Source organism: Branchiostoma belcheri, unplaced genomic scaffold (genome assembly GCF_001625305.1).
Source record: "Branchiostoma belcheri isolate BF01 breed outbred unplaced genomic scaffold, Haploidv18h27 scaffold19, whole genome shotgun sequence".
Lineage (NCBI taxonomy): Eukaryota > Metazoa > Chordata > Leptocardii > Amphioxiformes > Branchiostomatidae > Branchiostoma > Branchiostoma belcheri.
In genome coordinates this window covers 1,272,415-1,293,876 of record NW_017803379.1, presented here as the reverse complement: position 1 = coordinate 1,293,876, position 21,462 = coordinate 1,272,415, and the positions used below count along the sequence as shown (strand labels likewise).

Sequence of the window (21,462 nt, the reverse complement as noted above, 5' to 3'; positions counted from 1 at the left end):
TTTAATTGTCAAGGCAAACAGAATGATAAACTGGGATTTTATAAAAAGGTGAAAGAAAGCAGGAAAGCAATAATGATTTTATTGTCCCTTCAGGCAACTTTTCACCGTGGACCATTTATCAGCTGTATAATGGAATTTACCCAGCTGTATACAGAGGTTTGAAAGTTTTTATGAAACCTGGAAGACAACTTGGCGACAAGTTGCTCTCTGGAGCAAATGAGGATGGGTGAGTGAGTCAGTGATTGAGTGGGAATCTGGCAGGTACAAAATACATGTAGACCTATCCCATAGTACCACCCACGTGCACCTCAAAAATGTGCATATCACATCGAAATACAAAACAAAACAAGAAGCCATAGGCGGCAATTCTCCGTGAAGTATTATATAATGCAACAAAAAGAAGTAGCCATTGGCGACAATTCTCTGTGAAGTGTGATAAATCGAACAAAGAAAAATTGTTTAAACGCGCGTCGGCTCAGTCATCTTAAGACGCAACAACCAATCAGAGATGCGAGATGCCTACACGTGACGCGGGAAGGGCGCGCGATGCCCGAAATATTTTTGCGTCAATATTCAGCGCCGTGATTCAAGAGATTAATACCCGGAAACAATTTTTTCTTGTTTTGAACGCATTAACATGCATTTACGCTAATCTAGTATGATTCAGGGTTACTTTTTTTTAACCTGCCATGGCCAGATTATCTAAAGATGTGTGTATTGTGTGTACAATCTATAGAAAGAGAAATGTACATCAGGTCCGATCATCCGATTTTCACGTTTCGGTTTTTTGGACTCGGTTCATGAACGTATTTTGGTTTGGCTCCTGGAATGTGCGAAAAAAATGACTCCCGGGACTGTCTACAGGGAACACTCGCACATTCGCGGTGTATCAGGACAGCGCGACTGGTCGTCATTAGCGCAGTAACAGTTGCATAAACGGACGAAACCATTTCAAAGAAATGGGGATGTTTCGAAAATAAGCATTTACTCCAATATCAAAACAGCTACGGTAAAAATAAAAAGACGTGCATCATCCCGGACATAATGCAACACCACATGCGAAATTACACAGAAATGCGACGTACGGAAGAATGCGTTTTGGCTGCGAACATCTTCCAAAAAACTTGGCATCTCTTAACCATGGGCAAAAACATCTGGAACCACTTATAAAAACCACCCCGTATCTGCATGAACTTTTTTGAACCCCACTGCTATTCCAAACAACGCGTTTTTCTGGACCATTCCAATTCGCCTCGTAATTGTAGGGGTGCGTCTGCGATATTACATTGACCGCGAAAGCAGCAACGGCAAAAATACACATTCGTGCATCAACACGGGCATGCCCGCAGACGGCGTATAAAATTGCGTGCTGATTACACAAAGAGAACCCAGTGTTTTGACTGCGAACATGAAAAATCAGCCGATTACAACACTCCGTCCGGAGGTCCTGACCTCCTTCACGGAGTAAAAATGATTTGTTTCTTTTCAATGAAAGCATAGAAATGTAAAAATTTGATTGTTAAGTCACTCTCTTGTTGGATGAACTAATTTTGCTGGAAAGCTAGGATTGGCCAATTGTAAAAGTCAGTTGCCATCAGCACCTGCAGGGTTGAACTGTAGTTACCTGACAGTTGTTTCCCCGTTTTCCCGGCGCCGGCATTGTTGTTGCCCTCTGGTCGGTGGCTGTTCTGCTGCTGCTCGGTTAACGCAGCCTTGATCTCCTCCCGCAGCGCCTGCAGCTCCTTGGAGCGTGCCTGGTTCTGCAGCTCTGCAAACCTCAGCCGCTCCCGAAGCTCTGTCAACCGCTGTTCCAGGTCGGCATCTTCAGGAGCTGTGGCAAGCAGACAAGGACTTAGCTATAGAGTTCATTCACTTGTTTGTGACTGTGATATGACACGACAGTGTTAGAAATACCCAGGCAGTATGCAGAGACACTTTCAATGTTGCCGAAGAAAAATATAGTGACCTACAATTTTGCAGACTGAAAAAAATAAGGCTAGGGGTTCAATGACATTGACATTAATCATTGACTTGGACTCTCTTGCCAAAAGAAAAAAAGGATTTGACTTTGGGTTCGCTACAGTAAATAACTCACTCAGCAGTTGTTTGTTGGCAAATGTGTATATAAACTTAACCTTGTTAGATTGGGTCAAGGCCTTTGGTATCAGCTATTTCTTGGCTGTAGTTACAATAATATACAGTCATATTCAAACTTAGGCACATTCTCAGCTTATATTCGAACAAAACAAGCAACTGTTTTCAGCATGTATTCAAAGAAAACAGGCCGGATAAATGTAGTGTAACTAACCCATTTCCAAGCCATGAAAACAAAACTTCACGACACAGAACACTGTACATGTAAGGTGAGTACACTGCAATCATCGGCACTAACTTATACCAGTGAAAGCCCACATTAATCTTCACAGCACGACTACATGTAACCTTGGACTTAAGAAGCAAAAGTCGTGACAACACAGCTGGATTGGTTCAAAGTTAGATTTCCCTTCAGGCCATGTGAAACAGCTGGGAGGGATTTAAGGTTTAACATTGTTGGAGGGAGCACATATTGAACGGTTTCTCTGCTCCCTAATGTGTTAGGGATTAATTGACTTAATGGTTAAAATAGAACCCTGTCTTTGCTGCCCAGAATACAGATTTGGCGTTAGCATGGTCTAGGTCTAGTAGTTAGCAGTTGTTAAAGATACTACTTCAGGTCCTGGAGCTTAAAATCATCAAAGCTTAAAATGTTGAACATTTTCTTCCACTTTTGAAAAACAAATGCTTCTTCTAGATCTGTAGGAACTGGTCATTTGTCACACTCAAAGGCAAAACCAATTAATTTGATACTAAGCTTTGGCCCTGGTTAAAGGTACTGTAATTGGCACCAAGTTATATTGGTTTCTTGGGAGGAGTTAGAAAGCCCATTAACGGTTAGAACACCCATTAGTATTGGGTAGGAATGGTTCATTTCCTTCGTCCAATCGTTTAGTTCAATACCAGCTTGTGTGCATGTATGATTTTGGTATAAATTTCAAACACGGACATGATAAATCATAAAATGATATTCTGAGCAAGATTTACAGAATGTGCGCTATAATATGATTTGTTGAAAATTTAAGAGCTGGGCCTATCATAGTACTTAAAACACGGACATGTTATTTGAAACCTACCAACAGTTTACTAGAAACAGTCATATAGAAACATAAGAAGCAAAACAACGCTAGCTGACTTCATTAGTGAATAACAGCATATCTCCCCTGTAAGACAGTGTTCTCACTTAGTAGAAGCTGACTACATGTATGTTTTAATTACAGGCAGCTGCCAGCGTCCCTGTAAGTAAGACTGAGCCAAGTGCCCATTAAAGGAGATGTACAGTCCCAGATCAAGTCAAACTGATTAGTGCTGGACCAGAAAAGCCCCGTCCTAATCTCGTGCAAGTTACTAGCAGTGTGTGAGTATGCCTGGGCAATGCTGGGTACTGCACTGGGCTGTCTGTTGTACTTCTGTTCACTTTTAAAGTTTAATGTGACCGGACAGTAATTAGACAGCGACGCTCCCATTTCTGGATGCACAGGGCAGTCCTGATAACCATCGATCAATAGTTCTTACCCCTGATTTCTATGCAAAGCAAAACTCCTCCTCTCCTGTGTAAATCCTGAGGAGAGAAGATGTCGAAAACAAATGAACTTGTTCCCCATGAGGTGATGAACAGCTCTGCTTGGTGCATGACCAAGTGGGGCGTGCTCTCTCCTCATCAGATAGATGTGATTGCCTCTGGATTCTTCGCACTTTAACCTCTGTGGAAAGGCCTAGGCCCGCTGGCGCCTCTCAGTCGATTAACCCTCCGGGACGGGAAGATTTGTTAGAAACGTGATGTACCAACGTGTAGTCTCCGGAACATGTAGCGATGGTTAGTTTGATGGATCTGACCTCGTGGGTAATGATTGCTTTGGTCGGCGATTTGGGAGAGGACCTTAAGCAAGCTGTCACTCATGGAAAACCTACAAGAGTTAGAGGTCAAACTGTTTCTAACACCCGCCATTCACAATATAATTCATACTCGCTCAAAATACCTAAGGGCATCGCATCTTTGGAAAGGTAAAATTTTGAATGAGGTGCGACATACCATTGACTGACATCATTATATTCTGAGCCCTGGTACCTTGCAAATGATAAAAGATACGGGTATTTGCTAATCATAGGGGCGATATACAATCATATGTACAATTGTATAATCAATAGACAAAAAGTCAAGATTGTAACAGCTTAAAATGCTAATAAGTTCCTGGGTTAACAAATTTCAGTCATGTGAAAAATAGCCTAACAGCTTATACATTTGACAATTATCTACAACTTTGTGTCATACATACACTTTCTTGAAGGTTTCGTTATGGTAAAAAGGTATTGTACGGAAGAAAAAAGAAAATGTCCGCCATGGTGCTGAACTGCCTTCACCTGAATTGACCTTACCTTCAGTCCATGTGTCATCATATGATCATTCAACGTTTTCTAATTCTCAATTGGACACGGTTACCACACATACGTACACTGTCCATATATCATCACTAGAGTCTAAAATAATGTGTGCAGTGGTTATGATTAATGTACAAAGGACAGATTCTTGAAAATGCCATCCCCATCTTGGACCACATTCTAGTAACTGCAACAGAAATTTCAGGGTCTCCTCCCCTCCTAATTAATATATCTGCTTGCATGATGAAGGTTAAGTTTTTTCAAGACTACGTTTTGGCAGTGATAACTGGATACGAATGTTGCTTGGCTGTTGGAATATAACATTAAGGCAGGCACATTGTACATGGCAATGTCTATCAATTAAAACACTATGATTTCCAATTTCTAGTTGTTGAATTGAATTACATTTCAATTATACTCTATTCCCCCCCCCCCACTCATGAAGATGAAATTTAGTTCATCGTCAAAGACAACTGATGAATATCATACTGCTCTGGGACATGTACCATATATTTTCATCGTCTAATAAAACATAATGTGCCCTTACTTAACATTTTTGACTGCAAAACATGACAAAAACACATCCCAATCTCGGTACATCATCTGAGCACCATTGACTCTGTCTTCTTCTGGGAACTGTTATCTTTCCCCCCAAGCAATGAGGTAGAAATTCCAATTTCACACAGTATCCTGTGCACCTGTTATCTGTGCATCTCAGTGCATCCATACCAGCACTTGTAACACACAGCTCTATGCTCCACGGGTACCACCAAACAACCTCATGTGCTATTTCATCTTCCATATGACATACTGAGAGGGAATTCTATTATAGCTGGTTGGTTGAGAATAACTGAAGTGTTTAACTAAAGAAATTGCATATACTTTTATGAAACCATATGGTTCTGACTTACATATCAGCTTATAAAAAAATTCTAATCATGCTCACTGCTTAAGCCACCCACATACAATTTTTAACTAGCTCTCAGATGCAGCTGTGGCTGTTATTCCCTTCGAAGTGACGTAATTGTGTGGGTGTTATATCACCGCTTGTAGTTCAACCCACTATCAAGTAGTGTTCAGCCTTAAACGTGCTTAAAATTTGAAAGCCAGCTCGTCAATAACATCAGAAAGGCATAAACAAGCTTGTCCTTTAGATTCAACTTTTTCGAAATTTCTTTTTGGTGAAAATCTTCTATTCTCCCATTACAAAACCAAAAAATAACACTTGAAATCTAATTATATGACTTACAAGATAAAGTACATGGTGTCATGAAGTCAGTGTCTATTTCTCTGAAAAAATGTGTAAAACGAATTCTGACTTAATTGAATAATTCCAACATTTTTCACGGCCTTACAAAGACCCACAATCAGACCCTGTCATTTGTTAACACAGTAATAAGATTACAAAATCGATAGAAATTCCTGCAAGTTCAATCCTTTGATGGTCTGTCGTGCTTTTTTCCCATGAGGTCACTGGGAGCATTAGAGGTGCACTCTGTAAAGTGTCGCAGTGGAATACTGATTGTACGTGACACAACATAACGCAGTAAATTTGCCATGTGGCTGATGGCTATGTGTAGGCACGCATGCTATATACATCATAAACACATATTGTTTAAAACCACAATACAGAAATGCAATCTTTACAGTGACTATTTAGCGACTGCTTGGTGCTATTAAGAATTAATTGTGTAGAAACAGAAAACTTTTACTATGGAAGATTTGTCTAGTGTAGTCAGGAAGTAAATTTGTGTTACTTAAGTGTTACTAACCCTTGGAAGACGGGCAACAACAGACGATAAACCGGACAGTGAGTGAGTAAGTTAAAATGTATCTGTTTTATACAGGCTCACAATGTTCTAAATTTAACTAAATTATGGATTTTAAATGATTAATATTTTCTGTTGACTTCCAATTACATGCACCTAGAAAATCTTTATTTTTTTATTGTTTCATGGTTTTCTTTGATACTTTCAAGTCTCAACTACATGTGATGCAACTATACTAAAACATTGATAACATTTCAACGCTACTGTTTTTTTACCCTCAAACTCAGATTCTATATTAACGCTAGCGTTAAAAAAAGTTAAAAATTAAATGTAAGTATAATGGTTGCTAATAAACAGTTTCTGATGTTTACACATTAAATGACACTTTAAATCTACCTCACAGACTCTCCAGTGCAAAGTGGCATTATTTCGGTTGAGCAGAAATTGATCCAAAACTCTTTACCCTGTACTAAAGATCCTGTACTGTTGACCATAGTTGTGTGAGGCGGTGTGACGTGGGAGCTTGGGAGACAGGGAAAACATGTTATCGCATGTTAGCAGGCACTCTGCACTCATTAACCAATTACCTGGGGCTCTTGTTTGTTATGTCAAGTACGTTTAACCTTGCAATGAACAACATGTCGTTACTGTTCCAATGCCATCTCTGCTTAGCTTAGTTATGTTGGGTCAATAAATGCGCTGACTGGCTTTAGCATTAGTGTTACTTTTTGACAAAAAAAAAGAAGATATTTTTAATGAATATTTTACATAGACTTTTGTGTCTTAAGAACAAGAAGAGCCTATTGAAAAGACTTATGCTACTTTTAGTACATTGTACCAATTTGTTTGGAATGAAATACCGGTACTAGTAAACTTTGAAACAACATGATAGTTAACACAACCATTACTTGTACAATAACATCATAAGGTATGAGGTTATTTGACAAAAATTTCTAGATTCTATTGACTGAAAAAACATGCTATGCACTAGTCATCTTCATATTAAACACAATGCAACAATTACCGTGCCCACGTTCCATCTGTTCTATTCAGCTGCAAACAACGTCAGTAACAGACGTGGGTGTTTGATATCATCAAACTTGACATGATGAGGAACGTAACAAAAAGAACATAAGAAAATACCGTAGGAAGAAAGATAATAAAACATGATTTAACTAAATTTTTGAGTAAATTTTGTTTTTCACATTTTAAGTATTTTGTACATGATTGGCATGGCATTACAAGTTTACATTTAAATTACAATATAGGTAGCATATGTATCTACCCTCTCTGAACATTCAAATCAAATGGTCCTTGCAGTTTTCTAATACGCCAGGTATATCAAGGAACAAAGAAAGGAAAGTCCAGTGAATACCTATAATGAGATTTACACAATGCCCAGGGCTTTTGGGATAAAAGGTAGATGACACATACACGTATTTGGACTCGTGGCATACATTGTACGCCACATTTACGTAATGGTGATGATGATACATTGTATATAACAATCTGAATAGATCTGCAGCCCTTTGGTAATACATAACAGGTCAGCTTGGATGGTTACATCATAACCTGTCACACCTATATAAGTCCTGCCTGTTCTATCCATGGTTGTGACTTGATTTATATCTGTTGAGGCTCCTGTCCACACATGTTCCCAGTCTGACCAAACACAAACACACCCAACATGGGGCATGGGGAGGGGATCAGTTGCTAATAGGATGTCCACTAATGGGATCTCCCCTGGTACATGTAACTTAACTCAGCAGGTTACCACTGCTTTGTCTAGGAGATCAGGCTAACTCTGCCCAGCTGGAGGCATGACTTCTGTGCAGACACTGATTGTATTACAGACAGGAGTGGACGGAAATGTGGATGATGTGCCTCTAGGCACCAGATAGAGGACCTAAGGTCTATGGCATTCACACTTGTGTCACAGGTTCCACCAAAAGGCAGATCTAGAGTAGATTTTAGATCAAACAACTGTATTGAGTATATATCATCTGTTTCTCATCCTTAGGTGTGACACCATAACAAAATTTCGCTGTGAATCATACAAAAGAAAGATCGCTCAAAGTCAGAGACAGCAACACATCACATGTCGATGAGTAGAACCTTAAGTTATAATAGTATTCTTCCTCAGATACCTTCAGCAGTTATGTAGCAAATTTTATATCAAGCTTCAGTCAACTGTTTACTGTGTTTCCATTTCCATTCATCTTCACAAACTGTACATAGCTCTCCTCTCTCCCACTGAAACCCCCTCCAAAACCTGGCCATCATTTTTCAAAGTCTCAGCTGCAGATTCTGTCTGCTGTTATCTCTGCATAGCTGTAGCCCTGACTAGAATCAGTAACCACACAGATGGGGAGGGGCGCTCCAGCTCTATGGAGAAGAGTCAATGTGAGCATGTATTGGTCGTGTATGAAAAAGAATAGGATGACCCAAGAAAGCCATTAACCCTTACGAGTATTATTTTCTTGCTGGTAAATAGAGCATTGCGACCTTCAGCTTGAGCAATGTAAGGAGGGCAAGGTCAAGGGATTGAAGGATAATGTTAGGGTTGGTCTTTGCAATGTTTTTTTGGGTTATGTGATTATGTAGGTAACAGGAATGCCTTTTCTATTGGCTGACACGTGTACAATGTAGATCGCCACGCAATCTTATCTTTGTAAACTAGATATTGGATCCAACCTGGTATTGGATATGACTGGCATCCCTCTACAAACTACCAGGTATTCATTATTACTAAATGCAGGTGCCCTTTCCAATAAAAATGGGACCAAAGACAAGGACAAATGGACCAAATTAAGGCCAACGTATGATTACTGTGTGGCTTCTATATATAATATAGCCATTAAATTTGAGAACTTAATAAAAATCCCCATCTACCTCAACAACATACATGTACATGTACTTTAGTAACGATAGTCAAAACTGGATATAGAAAATATATTACAGTCTTGCATCAAACACACTTACATGTCTTCCACATTTATACATTAAGTACATGTACATGTATTTGACTTAAGGTGGCCCTGGACTGGCATTAGTGCAACAAGGTTTTTGTAACCGAGATGGAGAGAGGAAACTGAGATGTCACTAGTGATAGATATTGGACTACAGATAAAGGACCCAAGAAATCCATTTGCAACTGTAACTCCTCAGATGAATGGCTGATTGGAACGCTCACGTTCCAAGGAAATTGGGTCAACCCTCCTTATCACTGGAGGAAGTACTGGTGGTAGTTTATGACCGAGCAGTGAGTGCACCTTGTAGTCATGGCCTGAGAAATGGTCTTCCAGCATGAAGTAGGCACATCAATGTAGGAAATTTAGTTGTGTATTGTGACGCATGAAGTAATCTCTGCACATGGGTTTAGGTCATACCAATCAAATTTGTTGAGATTGGATTGGAAAAAAACAATGATGGTAACAGAATCTGAGGAAAAAGAATTTACCTTGGTACACAGTTACACACAGGTTTAAGAGTCAAATATTATTGAAGCTTCCTTCTCAGCCTTTGAATCCTATTTTATCTTGATGCCAAGTCTAAGCACAAAGGAAATAAATGGGTGTGACTTCAGCTAGATCTGACATATATATGCATGTTGCATGCAGTGATTTCATCACCCTTTGTTCTTTGTAATGTCAGTTTCCAATCACATTTACTATCAGGTCTGGATTAAGTATGTCTGATACTGTAAGCTCTCTTTTCAGATTCTTGCTTGCATATCATTATGCAAAATGTAGTTCCTTTGAATTCAATACATTTTTGCAGACTAATATATGACCCATTGGCCATTTTGTTCATTACATGACATGTTTTCTACATAGAGATTCTTATCCTCTACAAAATTACTACTAGTATACATCTTTCTGATATATACTGGTAATTCTATTTCATCACCATTGTGTCAATCAGACAATTTCGTGTCTTTGGGAAGTAGAGCATGTTGAAGTTTCTTTTTAGATGAATGTGTGCATTTCTAGAAACATTTACAAACCGTCAATATTTTCTTTCCCTTTGCCCCCCCCATCTACATCCTGATGGACTGTCCACTGACATGCGATGGATGGATGGGAGAGTTGAGACAATGTTGCCACAAGGCTTCCGACTCCCAACACACAAGGAATGTGTGGCACGACAGGGTCAACTCTTCTGAACTTTATTTCCTTTTCCACAGATGTGAGATCTGAGAATTCGGTCTTGACTGTCAACTTGCAACAACATGTGTACTCGTACAGTTCTAATAGAGGATGGCTCCAAAATGGGAAAAATGTGACAAACACAAAGACCCTTAAAAATTTGAGGGAGTAAAGGAATCATCGATATAAACAGGAAAATTACACATACACAGTTCCTTCCTTTCCTACCATATGAAGATGGACTTTGAGTTGAATCATTTCATTCTGGCACAATTGATAATGAAATTACGCAGGAAATTATGTTTCAGGGGGCTAAAATTTTTTTCAGGGAAGATCCCTTTAGATTCTCTACATCTTGCTCCTTCAACAGAAAAGGTTTTGTTTGTAATTTCCAATCTTCATGACTGGAAGCTATATATACACTGGTATAATATGCACAGGTACTACAAGTGCAGCTACATATGTATGCTGTAGAAGTATTCCTATAAATCAGAGCTGACATGTTCCCACGCAGAATGCATGTTCTGTCCATAGATCAGCCCAGGCTTGGGTGCCTGGTGTGATTTGTGCTGCAGTGGGGAAAATCATTTCGTCCTCCCCTATAGTTATTACCCAATCAGGAACAACTTTGTACTCATGCAGAATATCAACAACTTTGGTTTGGAGCTGAGGTTCTAACTGTGGCTGATAGAAAGGCCACAAAAATTTTATATTGTTAATTGCCAAATGGTTTTTAATGTTCTTCCTGCTGCCTAATATAATTTCAGTGCCATAAGGCTACCACAGCAAGTAGAAATTGTTAAGAAAAAAATTAGCAATTGTCAAAAAGAAAACTGAGGGCTGGGAGCAAAACTTGCATCAGATATCCACTCCTTGAAACTATGTGTGATAAACTAACTAAAAGTACCCCGGTGCACAATTTCTCTCAGTTTATGTTTTAACATTCAGCAAATCAAACTGATTTCGGTTCGTTGTTGCCTACAAACATGTAGATCACATATGACCTCTAGTGACCTCCAGTGGGTCTTCCTGCAGTGGCAAATGTGTGTGCTCAGGGTGACAAATGATCTTTCTAGTCGTGCTCAGGAAGCAGACATGTCCAGGACATATCCAGCAGATTGAATCAAGTCTAGAGCGGACATCCGATCTATGTTTCTGTGATACTTGTGAAATTCAACTTTCATTTCTTTCTTCCTTTCATCATCTTTGTGTCAGTCACGCTACTGTTCAGAGTTTTAATTGTTAAAGAAACAAGAGAAACTCACATGTTGGCACTTCTGGTTATGATATCATAGCAGTCACCCATTGCTCTAGTTAGAGGGGTATTATCTTTCCTGACCAATTTTCACAGTAACATAGAGTAAAAGTGAAATACGTTTTCAAAATCAAAGAAAACCAGGCCCAAATCGTACCTAGTGCTTGAATTACCCATCTACATCCCGACAAAAATTTCTAGCAAATATCAATATATTCTAAACTACATCTATATCACAGAAAATTAAATAACCTAAAGTATTAATTTTGGAACCCCGTTATCCAATCCTCGAGATAAGAGATTAGAATAATGCATTATGCAGAAGTCTTGGGTTTCTACATTATACATCTAAGTCACGACAGTAATTCTTCTTACCCACGGATTATTCCACTGGAATTATGGGTCACTTCCATCAGGCGATGGGTTCCAGCAATGTCATTACCATTAACAAACGGAAATCTTGTAAGTGGAAAACTACATGATCTGACTACATCTCTGGTGACAAACTATTTCTGCACTTTTTACTACAAGTACCACTCTGCTTTTTGCTGCCTTTAAAAAGTGACATATTGACAATTTGAAAAAAATTGAATACATGTACCAGTACTTAAAAGGAGGAAGAAGACAATCTGAGATGGCAGACTTCACCCCCTTACATATGCTTCTTTAGGACTTTAGGACAAAATCAAAAATCAGATATTGATGAGAATGAGTTTTTTTTCAATATTTTTCCAAACCTGCAATTCATCCTCTGATATATGCGATAGTCAGGGGTGATGGTGTTTCAATCTTTGGGTCATATTTGTGCATGTAGCAAAACAGCAAAATTGTGTGTGCCTCCCTTCCCACAACAGATATGACGTGGGAAACAGCCTCCACAATAACAGCTTTATTCATCATCTATAAATCTATATACACATGAGCAGAACCCCGATCAAATGTTTATTGAATGGTCACCCAATGGGGTCTACCAAACAGCCATCCATCAATTTAAAAGCCTTACATTTCGGATAATGTGACATGACCTGCATCAGCTTGATAACCGGTCCCAGCCACAACTGACATATCACTTCTACCTGGGGAGAAATGGGGCAATTTTCTACACAATGACACTTGAATTCCTGGCTGGTTATATAAGATTTTTGGGGGCCACCACAGCTTGCAATAATAGGTAGACAATACCTTACGAGCTTTGAACGTTTTTGGTGATGTTTTACATTATATTGTTGAACCCGTGGTAACTACCATAATAGCTTGGGGCTAGAGACAGTCCCACAATTCTGCTTTCCAAATGCACTAAAACTGTGGGAGACATCTAATAACCCGACACCTGTATAGGAGTGATAACGGTCACTGGACGATTAGTTCCCAAGTAGTAGGAGATACGACCGGGCTTGGAACTGTCCACCGGCCAATTTTAGGTTCCAAATCGCATTGCAGAAATGTGGCGTCTTTAAATGTAACACCTGCACAGGGTTGATAATCAGTATGGGCGCATTTGCTTCTATCAGAAAGTACGTAAAAACGTTGGAAATAGATGTGACGTACGTCTTCTAATGCAGTTGTCTCCTCCAGGCATGCATCCGTCATGCTTTAGTGCTCTAATCCATAGACTGTCTCTGCAGACCTAGAATCTGGGTCATTTCTCAAGACTTTAGACTTAGAGGTACTTGTAAGTGCATTTGTACTTGGGTCATATGAATGTCTACTTGCATAATAATCACTGTGGAGATATATTGGTGACAAAAAAAAACAACCTCTGAACTATTGATAAAATTAAAATTTCTTATATTTGTGCTAACTGACTTGGATCTTATTTTACATTCACCTCAGCAAACCCATGCTAAACTTCTGTCATGACTTGATAAAGATTTGATCTTTTTCATCTTGGACATGAGCACTCATTGTTGAAAAACCATGATATGAAACAAAAAAAGTATTTCAAGGGTAGATCAAAAATAGTACAATGCAAGAATCAAGTACAAAGAAAACCAGCTGGCCCCATCCCTATTTGTCATCAACAATACAAACTCCCAAGTTTACATTTGATATCATCACATGGGATCTCTGAGTGGTGGTCGTGTTTAGTCACCTGTGGTCTCACTTAACCCCAGATTATACTGGGACTCGGGTAAACAGGCAGTACTAACTAAGAGTAAGAATAACACAATTTTATGGATCACCCTAGATTGTAAATGAATGGAACAGTCCAGATTTCAAAACATCAGATGTAAAAACATATTATGAAAAGCCACATTTGCACTGTAACAATAGCTACAAGTTCAACCAATACAACTGAATGCAGAGAGGTCTGGTAGTTTAACTTTAAGGGCTGTTCAACTTCAAATAATACTTATTTAATAGTTTTGATTATACTTTTGCCCCCTAAAAACTATCAAAATGATAAAATACAGTGAAAAAATGCACAATTGTTGCTCCTTTTATCCACTATCTTACTATCAAGTATCATGAAAAATAAATGAACCCCTAAGCCACCACACTTTCAACGGTTGTGTTCCATACACACTTAGCCAAATGTAATGCTTTGTTACAGACACTATAGCTGATAAGGCCATGAAAATTTAATACCTGAGTTGTTTAACAGGCTTTCTGGACATACATATCTGATGGTATAAAGTACATCACACTGGTTCTTTCAGAGGAACTCAACTCCAGAAGCAAGTGTTCTGTTTTATCAGACATTTTTCTGAATTTAAAATTATCAGGGTATATTTTGAAACTTGACATTGAGTTTGGACTAGGTAGCAGTTAAAACAAAACTGTAACAATATCATAAATGTGGTCTCCTATATAGAAAATAACAAATGCTTCTGGTGTTGAGGACCTTTTTAAAGCTGTTATCAATGTATGTGTCTGCCTTAGGTAATGTTCTGGCCCAAGTGCACATTCAAGGCTTAATGATTTTAAGAGGACAAAGGAAAAGTCTTTCTTACTGCGCTTAATAAGTTTTGTAGCTTCTGGGCTCTGGTTAACGTTGGTGGACTCTTAAAGCTTGACTGTAATCTACAGACTTGTACATGGCAAAAGCCATATAGACTTAAACCTTTTGAACAAGTAATCAAATTACCTTGAAGGTCTAAACACATACATGTTGGACTGTTGATTACATATGTTTTTAGTTTTTACAAAGGAACCACCTGACATTTTGTCCATCGCAAGTAGTACAATGTATCTACATGTAATTCAACCATACAAATTTGCAAGTGACTGATACTATATGATGTTTATCTAGCATTGGTGAATTTCTGATGGTTACAAATAAGGCAGGGAATTGTTTCCACACAGATCCACTTTTCTTGAAGACTGTTTGCAAGATTTGTTAATCAAAAGCACCATGTATAATTGGAGAATAAATCATGTATATTTAATCACATACTCGCCTGCAACAAAGTCAATCATACTCATAGAGATCCTATCTAGCTATACTATAGATTACATGGAGCAAAACTTAAGATTCAGCATGATTTGTAAATAGTTCCAGTTGAAAATAATATTGATTAGATAACCATGCATGAAAAAATAAAATTTATCTTTTGTCTGTAGGCTGTGCTATAAATAACCTGTATCAATGCAGAAAGGAGTCCTTCAGATTTCTGGGCTTGTTGGGTAACTAAGAACCGTTCAGAAAGTGGTCTCCGTGTATTCATCAAAGTGTTTACAGTGACAGCTTTGGTTCCTGGTGGAGATTTTATCACAAAAAAACAGGTAACATGGAAAATTGAATGAGCTAGCACCCCTAACTGTAATGTTTGAAACTTAACAAAAATATCACTTTTGAAACTGAAATGACTTTTGAAATTAACATTGTATAAATTATTGTCAATCTTTAGAAATTTGGTACATGTACTATTGAAAACTGTAAAATTTAAAAAAAAAAAAAAAAAAAAAAGTAGAATTTTTACACAAATACATATTGGGGACAATGATACATGAAGTCTCGGGCCAGTAGACATCACACAGCAAAAATACAGAATTACATAATATGATATGATAAAACAATCAAATGTCAATCTAGCTACATATGGACAACAGTTATTAAAACCAAGCCACACAATTTGAACCCAGTACATATGTATAAACAATTTTATCATGGCCAACGTCTATCTAATATTCCAAGCAAGGACGTTGCTCCTAAAATGCAAATAACATAACAGGAAATATAAACACAATGTTTATATTGTATGAAATACAATATAAACACAAGAAATGTACATAGCCTTGCATTCCAGGTTATTTGGGAAGAAACAGCAGCTGCATTTATAAAGTAATAACTTCATTTCCATTGAAAGCACTTGTATCCTGGCTCCAAAACAATGAAATGATAAAGATTTCACTTGAATACACAGTATCCCAGAACCCATAAAAGTCACCTATTACAAATTTACACTCAGACTCTCAGAGCATAATACAAGCTAGGCAATGTCTGTTCTGTAACCGTAAAGTCTGTTTTGAGTACAGGAGCTATTTATGAACCCACAACTATCATACATATACGTCTTATTTGCAAACATGAAAATACAGTTATATTTTTTATGATAATATAATTACTCTGTTCTGTATTCTTACGGTAAGCAAGAAGACCACTAATAGGAATATTTCCTTCCCTAAAAGTATTGTAGAAAAGGCTGCACTTCAGAGCTGTATGTTACAGAATTTTGATCCCATATGTTCATGTATTTAAAACTAAATACCTGTGCAAGAAGGGTGATTGCATGTATGGAGGCCCCATAAAGAAGGGATGTCCTTGGCTTGCTTGTATGTTCTTGTCAGAACAAAGTGTTTCTATCTCTGTGCACTATGATTAGCGACTGGTCAACACAATACAGAATAAAGGGACTACATTTTGTCAATTGTATTGACTGGTTTTTACACTTATTTTCACAAATTGCCTTATCGTAAAATGATGTCTAATTAACAAAAGTGAGCAGATGATTTGATTGTAAATTGCTAGACAGTAACATTACATAATCATTGGGGCAAGACATCAGAAATTTCTAGGAGACAAATACAAAGAAATGTTTGACATTATAACTCAACATGCACACAATGAGAACAGACGTGTAAGCTTTGTGTACTTACAAATCTGTATCATATACCCTATTGTTCTAAATTAGACTTAGCTACATCTAATCATCACTTGATGAGCCTGTATAAGATTGTGTGGGAATAAGGCACCTGCTAAAATTAACACAACAGAAGCAGAATATTGTTCATGCAGGTTATGTTTCTATTTTCAGATTTGTAAAATGACTGACATCCGTTTAATATTCCAGCATGTCTTAATAAATTCTGGTTTCAATTCCATGGTTTTTAACTTAGATTTGATCACAATTTTTAATGAACATTCCATTTTACTTCCTTGTTGATAATCTGTTTTGTGTGAATTGTAGTCAAACTAAACAGCCTGTTAAATAAAAAATTAATGCTTGGTCTCATATGTCTGGAACTTAAATTGTGTAATGTCTTAAATGAAACAAAGTACCCTTTAAGGAAATGTCCTAACACCTGGAAGGAGAGAAGAGCTTCACACAGGTGAGCTTGCACAGGTAAACATAAGCACTGGACAAACACACCTTAAGCAAACCTTAACCTCGTGGAGGTAAAACGGCATTGATGGAAAACTACAGAGGCGCAAATAGAAGATAAAATTAAGGTTCACAGATGATATGTATACGTGGACAGGTTTTTGTCGATCTTTGCTGAATAAGGAAACCTTGCGGGTCGCATCCGTATCACAACAAGGGAGGCTGCGAGACCGGGTTTAACTGTTCCGGTTTACTTGGGAAGCGATTTCTCAATAACTCGTCAACGGATGGTCTTGAAAATTGGACAGGGTAAAGTTGGGGATGTGTGCACTTACCTGGCCGAGATGAGAGCATGAACCAGAAGAACGGGAGGAAGATGAGGGCAGTTAACAGCACAACTCCATTCCGCCGTACGGCCATCGAAAGGGAAAACCGAGATCCGCGCGAACGACTGCATCTGTTCACGGCAGCTACATGTGAAGGAAATTCAGATAAATTACAAGTTTTCAATCTTACTTGACATGAAAACTGTATGTTGCATTTAAAAGTAATTTATCATCACTTGAACTTGCATAATGTGCTACAGAAAGTAGAAATTACATGTAAATAGTGGCACAATTTGACAAACATACCAACTATGCTCCAAGAATTTGATACGTTTTGTTGCGGTAGGAGATGTTTCAAATGTTGAATGCTGGGAATTCTTGCATCAGGTTGGACTTTTTCCATATTTTTCTATATTATGGAGTAAAAATCAGAATAGAAAGAACCAATGTCTTGCAATGATAAAATTGATATCTGCATACTGAATTTTTATGAAATTGTGGAGATTGAAAATTTGTGTCATCGTCACCAGGTCAACTCGGGGTCATTCTGGAGCCATCCCAGTTTGCATGAAAAATTTTGGTTGGTAATTAACCTTGGTATGTCGACATCAAATTAAGAAGACAGGTAAGGAACCTTTACGTGCGAAGTACGGACAAAAACGTGACAAGACGCCCGGGATACAGGACGGATCCTGCACGGCCGGCCGTGATCACCAGATTGTCAGGTAAGTGGACCCATGTTGTCATGTCGGGCATTATGGTTCACTACGCAGAGTTTCATAATTTCAGGAAGTCTGATATCATTTATGACGGTTTGACATCTTCTCTGAAATGTTCATGGAACAACAAAACGTTTATCGTATGTTGAGTCTGTTCTTACTTCCATTCATGGCTCAGTAAATGTCACGAAAATAAAGTATAGGGACAAAACAAAAAGTAGGACAGAGCCTGTCTGACAACCATTTTTAGTTCGAGGCGGTATGTTTACAAACTGTACACACGGCTTTAGCCGTCCATCCTCGCCAAATTATGGGAAACAGAGCGAAAATCTTCGTCAGAATATCTCCAATGAGTTCTTAGGTACGTAACTGTCGATGGTTTAGGGCGGATTTCGGTGCAGACGACGTGTAAACTGCGGAAAATCGCATCGATGTCTGGCGCGAGGTATTGCTCAATACCTGCGGAGATGACACCATAGTGGGGAGGGCGGGGCGGAGAGATGGGCTGTGAAACACTGTTATTGTGTCTAAAAACAACAAGTACGCAATACACATCTTTAGTTATCACTACTGGAAATGTCCAAAACAGTGTGGGGCATCTTGTATCGATGTTGAAATATATGTATTGCTGATCATAATTTGTTTATATGTGGGACTAAACAGTCAACAGCAATAACACATGAGCATCACATGCATGTATGATGTGTATATAGAAACTAGTTTCTGGCATTTATAAGAAACATACAATTTAGCAATACACCCATAGAAATGATGTGTTCCATATAAGTGAAGACATCATGAGCTTAGTGTGTTACAGTTATGACAGTGAACCGTGAGGACAAACCAACAAGCTAGAGTATATGCTTGTTAGTAAGTTGTTACATAGTCTCATGTATGAACGAGCTCCAGACTTCAAACCCCAGATGAATTAAGAACCCAACACACTCATCAAGGAGACTACTAAGGTGACATGCTGTGCTTGACAATGCTCATGCCTTCTCTCTTATCGTTTGAAGGCCAATGCCCTTTTAAACTTATAATGTGTCACTTCACCAGAACCAAGAAGGTTAAAGAGTGGAAGAACTGTACAAGTTGGAGTGTAACTTAACATTCCAGCTTTATCTCAGTCTTTTTGTAGCTTTGTCGTGCACAGACTTTCTTTGCCCCTTCTATTTGTTTACAGCAATTATGAACTCTTATTTTTGTCCGATATGACCTCTGCTGTTGTAACGCAATGCATTACAGTATTAGGACCAATTAGGGTATTTATGCAAAGTTCTTTGATTAAACAAGAGTTACAAGACTCAAAAATATCTGTTTGTACTGTGAAATTTGATCAGAGAAAATGAAATCTAGGCATTTAAGGTTTCTGCGCATGAAACATTTCCATGTAAAAACTTAAGTGATTTTCAATTTGTTATGCTTTTAGTTGCAAAAAAAGTTTGAAAATAACATGTATTCTGCTTGAGGAAATAAGCAAACAAGCTTATGGGATGGAAAATAATCTCTCTACAAAACCTAAAAACCTCTATACGAAGTACATTGTATTGTTTGTTCTGGGTTGGTTGTCTGTGGGTTTGTGTGTATGTTTGTCTGGACAGAGCATTGGCTTGGGTTAACAGCATTGGGTAGATTGGAGGAAGATTGACAGGCAAACATAGGAAATGGGGTGAACTTGAAGGGTCCAGAGCCTGGCTGGGTCAGCCAGCAGGAATTAGAGGTCAATATAAGCAAATCAAGGGGGAATTCAGGTAGCCAAGGATTACATGAGTGACCCTGCAACCTGTACAGTTTCTGCTTGTTTGAATAAATTCACAAAAACCTAAAATACTTCCCCGGAGTCTGAAATGTCATTGTCAGATTTCTTGTTTTCAAATGTTAAGGTCTCACCCGGTCTTATTAGTTTTCACTAGTAAGAGCTTTTCACGTGCAGACAAGGCATTGAAAGGATTTGTCACAAGCCAGCAGTTCTGTTGTATCCATGGTATCCGTGTGTATCTTTGAGCTAGTATGTAGGTTATGTCTATAGCAACAACCCAGGGTCAAGGCTTAACCTAAGAAAAGAACTATTTCAGGTAGCTATTTTTGCAGGTGAGAGTTTATTGCCCTGGGTACCTGGAAATTAATCATTGGGAAGGGGGCACTCCCCATAGAATCCCAGTCTCCACTCTTTTGGGAGAGCTGTATGAAGATGTATTTGAGAAAAATATTCATTATGACATATGAGGTTAATAAATTGGGTCTATTCTTTGCTTTATTGTAGCATCAGTCACAACCAGGTAATGGTAAACTTTGTTTATTCATTTACTTTGCGCCATATATACAAAACTTGTAAAAACTTTATATTACTGTAATAAAAGATAAATCCTACTATGTTGAAACTACATGCACATGCATGTGTCACCGGTCCAGACAGGCATGTACATCCGTAAATAGCAGTTGGGATCAATGTTGGCCTCCATAATATGAAGGACATGTACAATTATCTGGCAAAGGGATCAATGCTTTTTCCATTTTTGCTGTGTATGCAGGGTATCTCATAAAAGGACAGATGGATTTTCATGTCATCTCTTTTCATGCAAATTGGTACTAGCTTTGGTGACATGAAAGAATGATTCAATTCTGGGAAAAATCTGGGATTATAATTACATGTCCTTGTATATATCAAGGACATTGGAACACAGTGTTCCAATGTCCTTGTATATATATATAGTGCTGCCTCTTTACTCACATGAGTGTGCATAATCTATTCATGTCATTGTTCGTGATAGCTGTACTGACAGACTGTACCTAATTGGGCGCTGGTCAAGAAGTAAAAACTGGTCAAGGACATGCTTCAGGATGGTCATTGTAACTTCAAACATGGCCATATGACCATTTACTTTAAGATGATATATAATTGAACATACCTACTTTTTAATGAGATCGTTTTGTTACAGTAGTAAGATTAGTTTAGACAATTTTGCATTTAACTTAGTAGGGCTCATATTAGCATTTTATCAACATTTGTTTATGGGTGGATAGATGAATGAAACATATTGCAAGTTACATTTGAATGGTCATTAAAATTTGAGTGTGCCTTGGCCAGTGCATTGGTCAAGTGGTACAGGTGCAGTTCCTAATTACATGTACCTAACTACATAATTATATAACCGATCCTATTTGTAGTAAAAATGAAAATAAGTTGTTTGATTAAAAGTGTGTATATATAATTCCATGTAACATA

General features: G+C 38.1%; 2 protein-coding genes across 3 annotated transcripts in view; one reads left to right on the top strand and one right to left on the bottom strand.

Annotated features, from left to right (window-relative positions):
* LOC109467986 (alpha-1,3-mannosyl-glycoprotein 4-beta-N-acetylglucosaminyltransferase B-like) overlaps window positions 1-17,838 on the bottom strand; it is a 43,194-nt gene extending 25,356 nt beyond the window's left edge. For both annotated transcript variants that reach the window (XM_019766169.1, XM_019766170.1), the window contains exons 1-3: window positions 17,824-17,838; window positions 17,527-17,661; window positions 1,625-1,831 (exon numbers count right to left, since the gene is read on the bottom strand). In XM_019766169.1, coding sequence (XP_019621728.1) covers window positions 1,625-1,831; window positions 17,527-17,611 — 292 coding nt within the window. In that variant the 5' untranslated portion in view covers window positions 17,612-17,661; window positions 17,824-17,838. The remainder of the gene's footprint in view (window positions 1-1,624; window positions 1,832-17,526; window positions 17,662-17,823) is intronic.
* A 209-nt stretch (window positions 17,839-18,047) lies between these two features.
* LOC109467969 (F-box/LRR-repeat protein 21-like) overlaps window positions 18,048-21,462 on the top strand; it is a 19,105-nt gene continuing 15,690 nt past the window's right edge. Inside the window, exon 1 of the mRNA XM_019766151.1 lies at window positions 18,048-18,242. The gene's annotated coding sequence lies outside the window, so the exon portion shown is untranslated. The remainder of the gene's footprint in view (window positions 18,243-21,462) is intronic.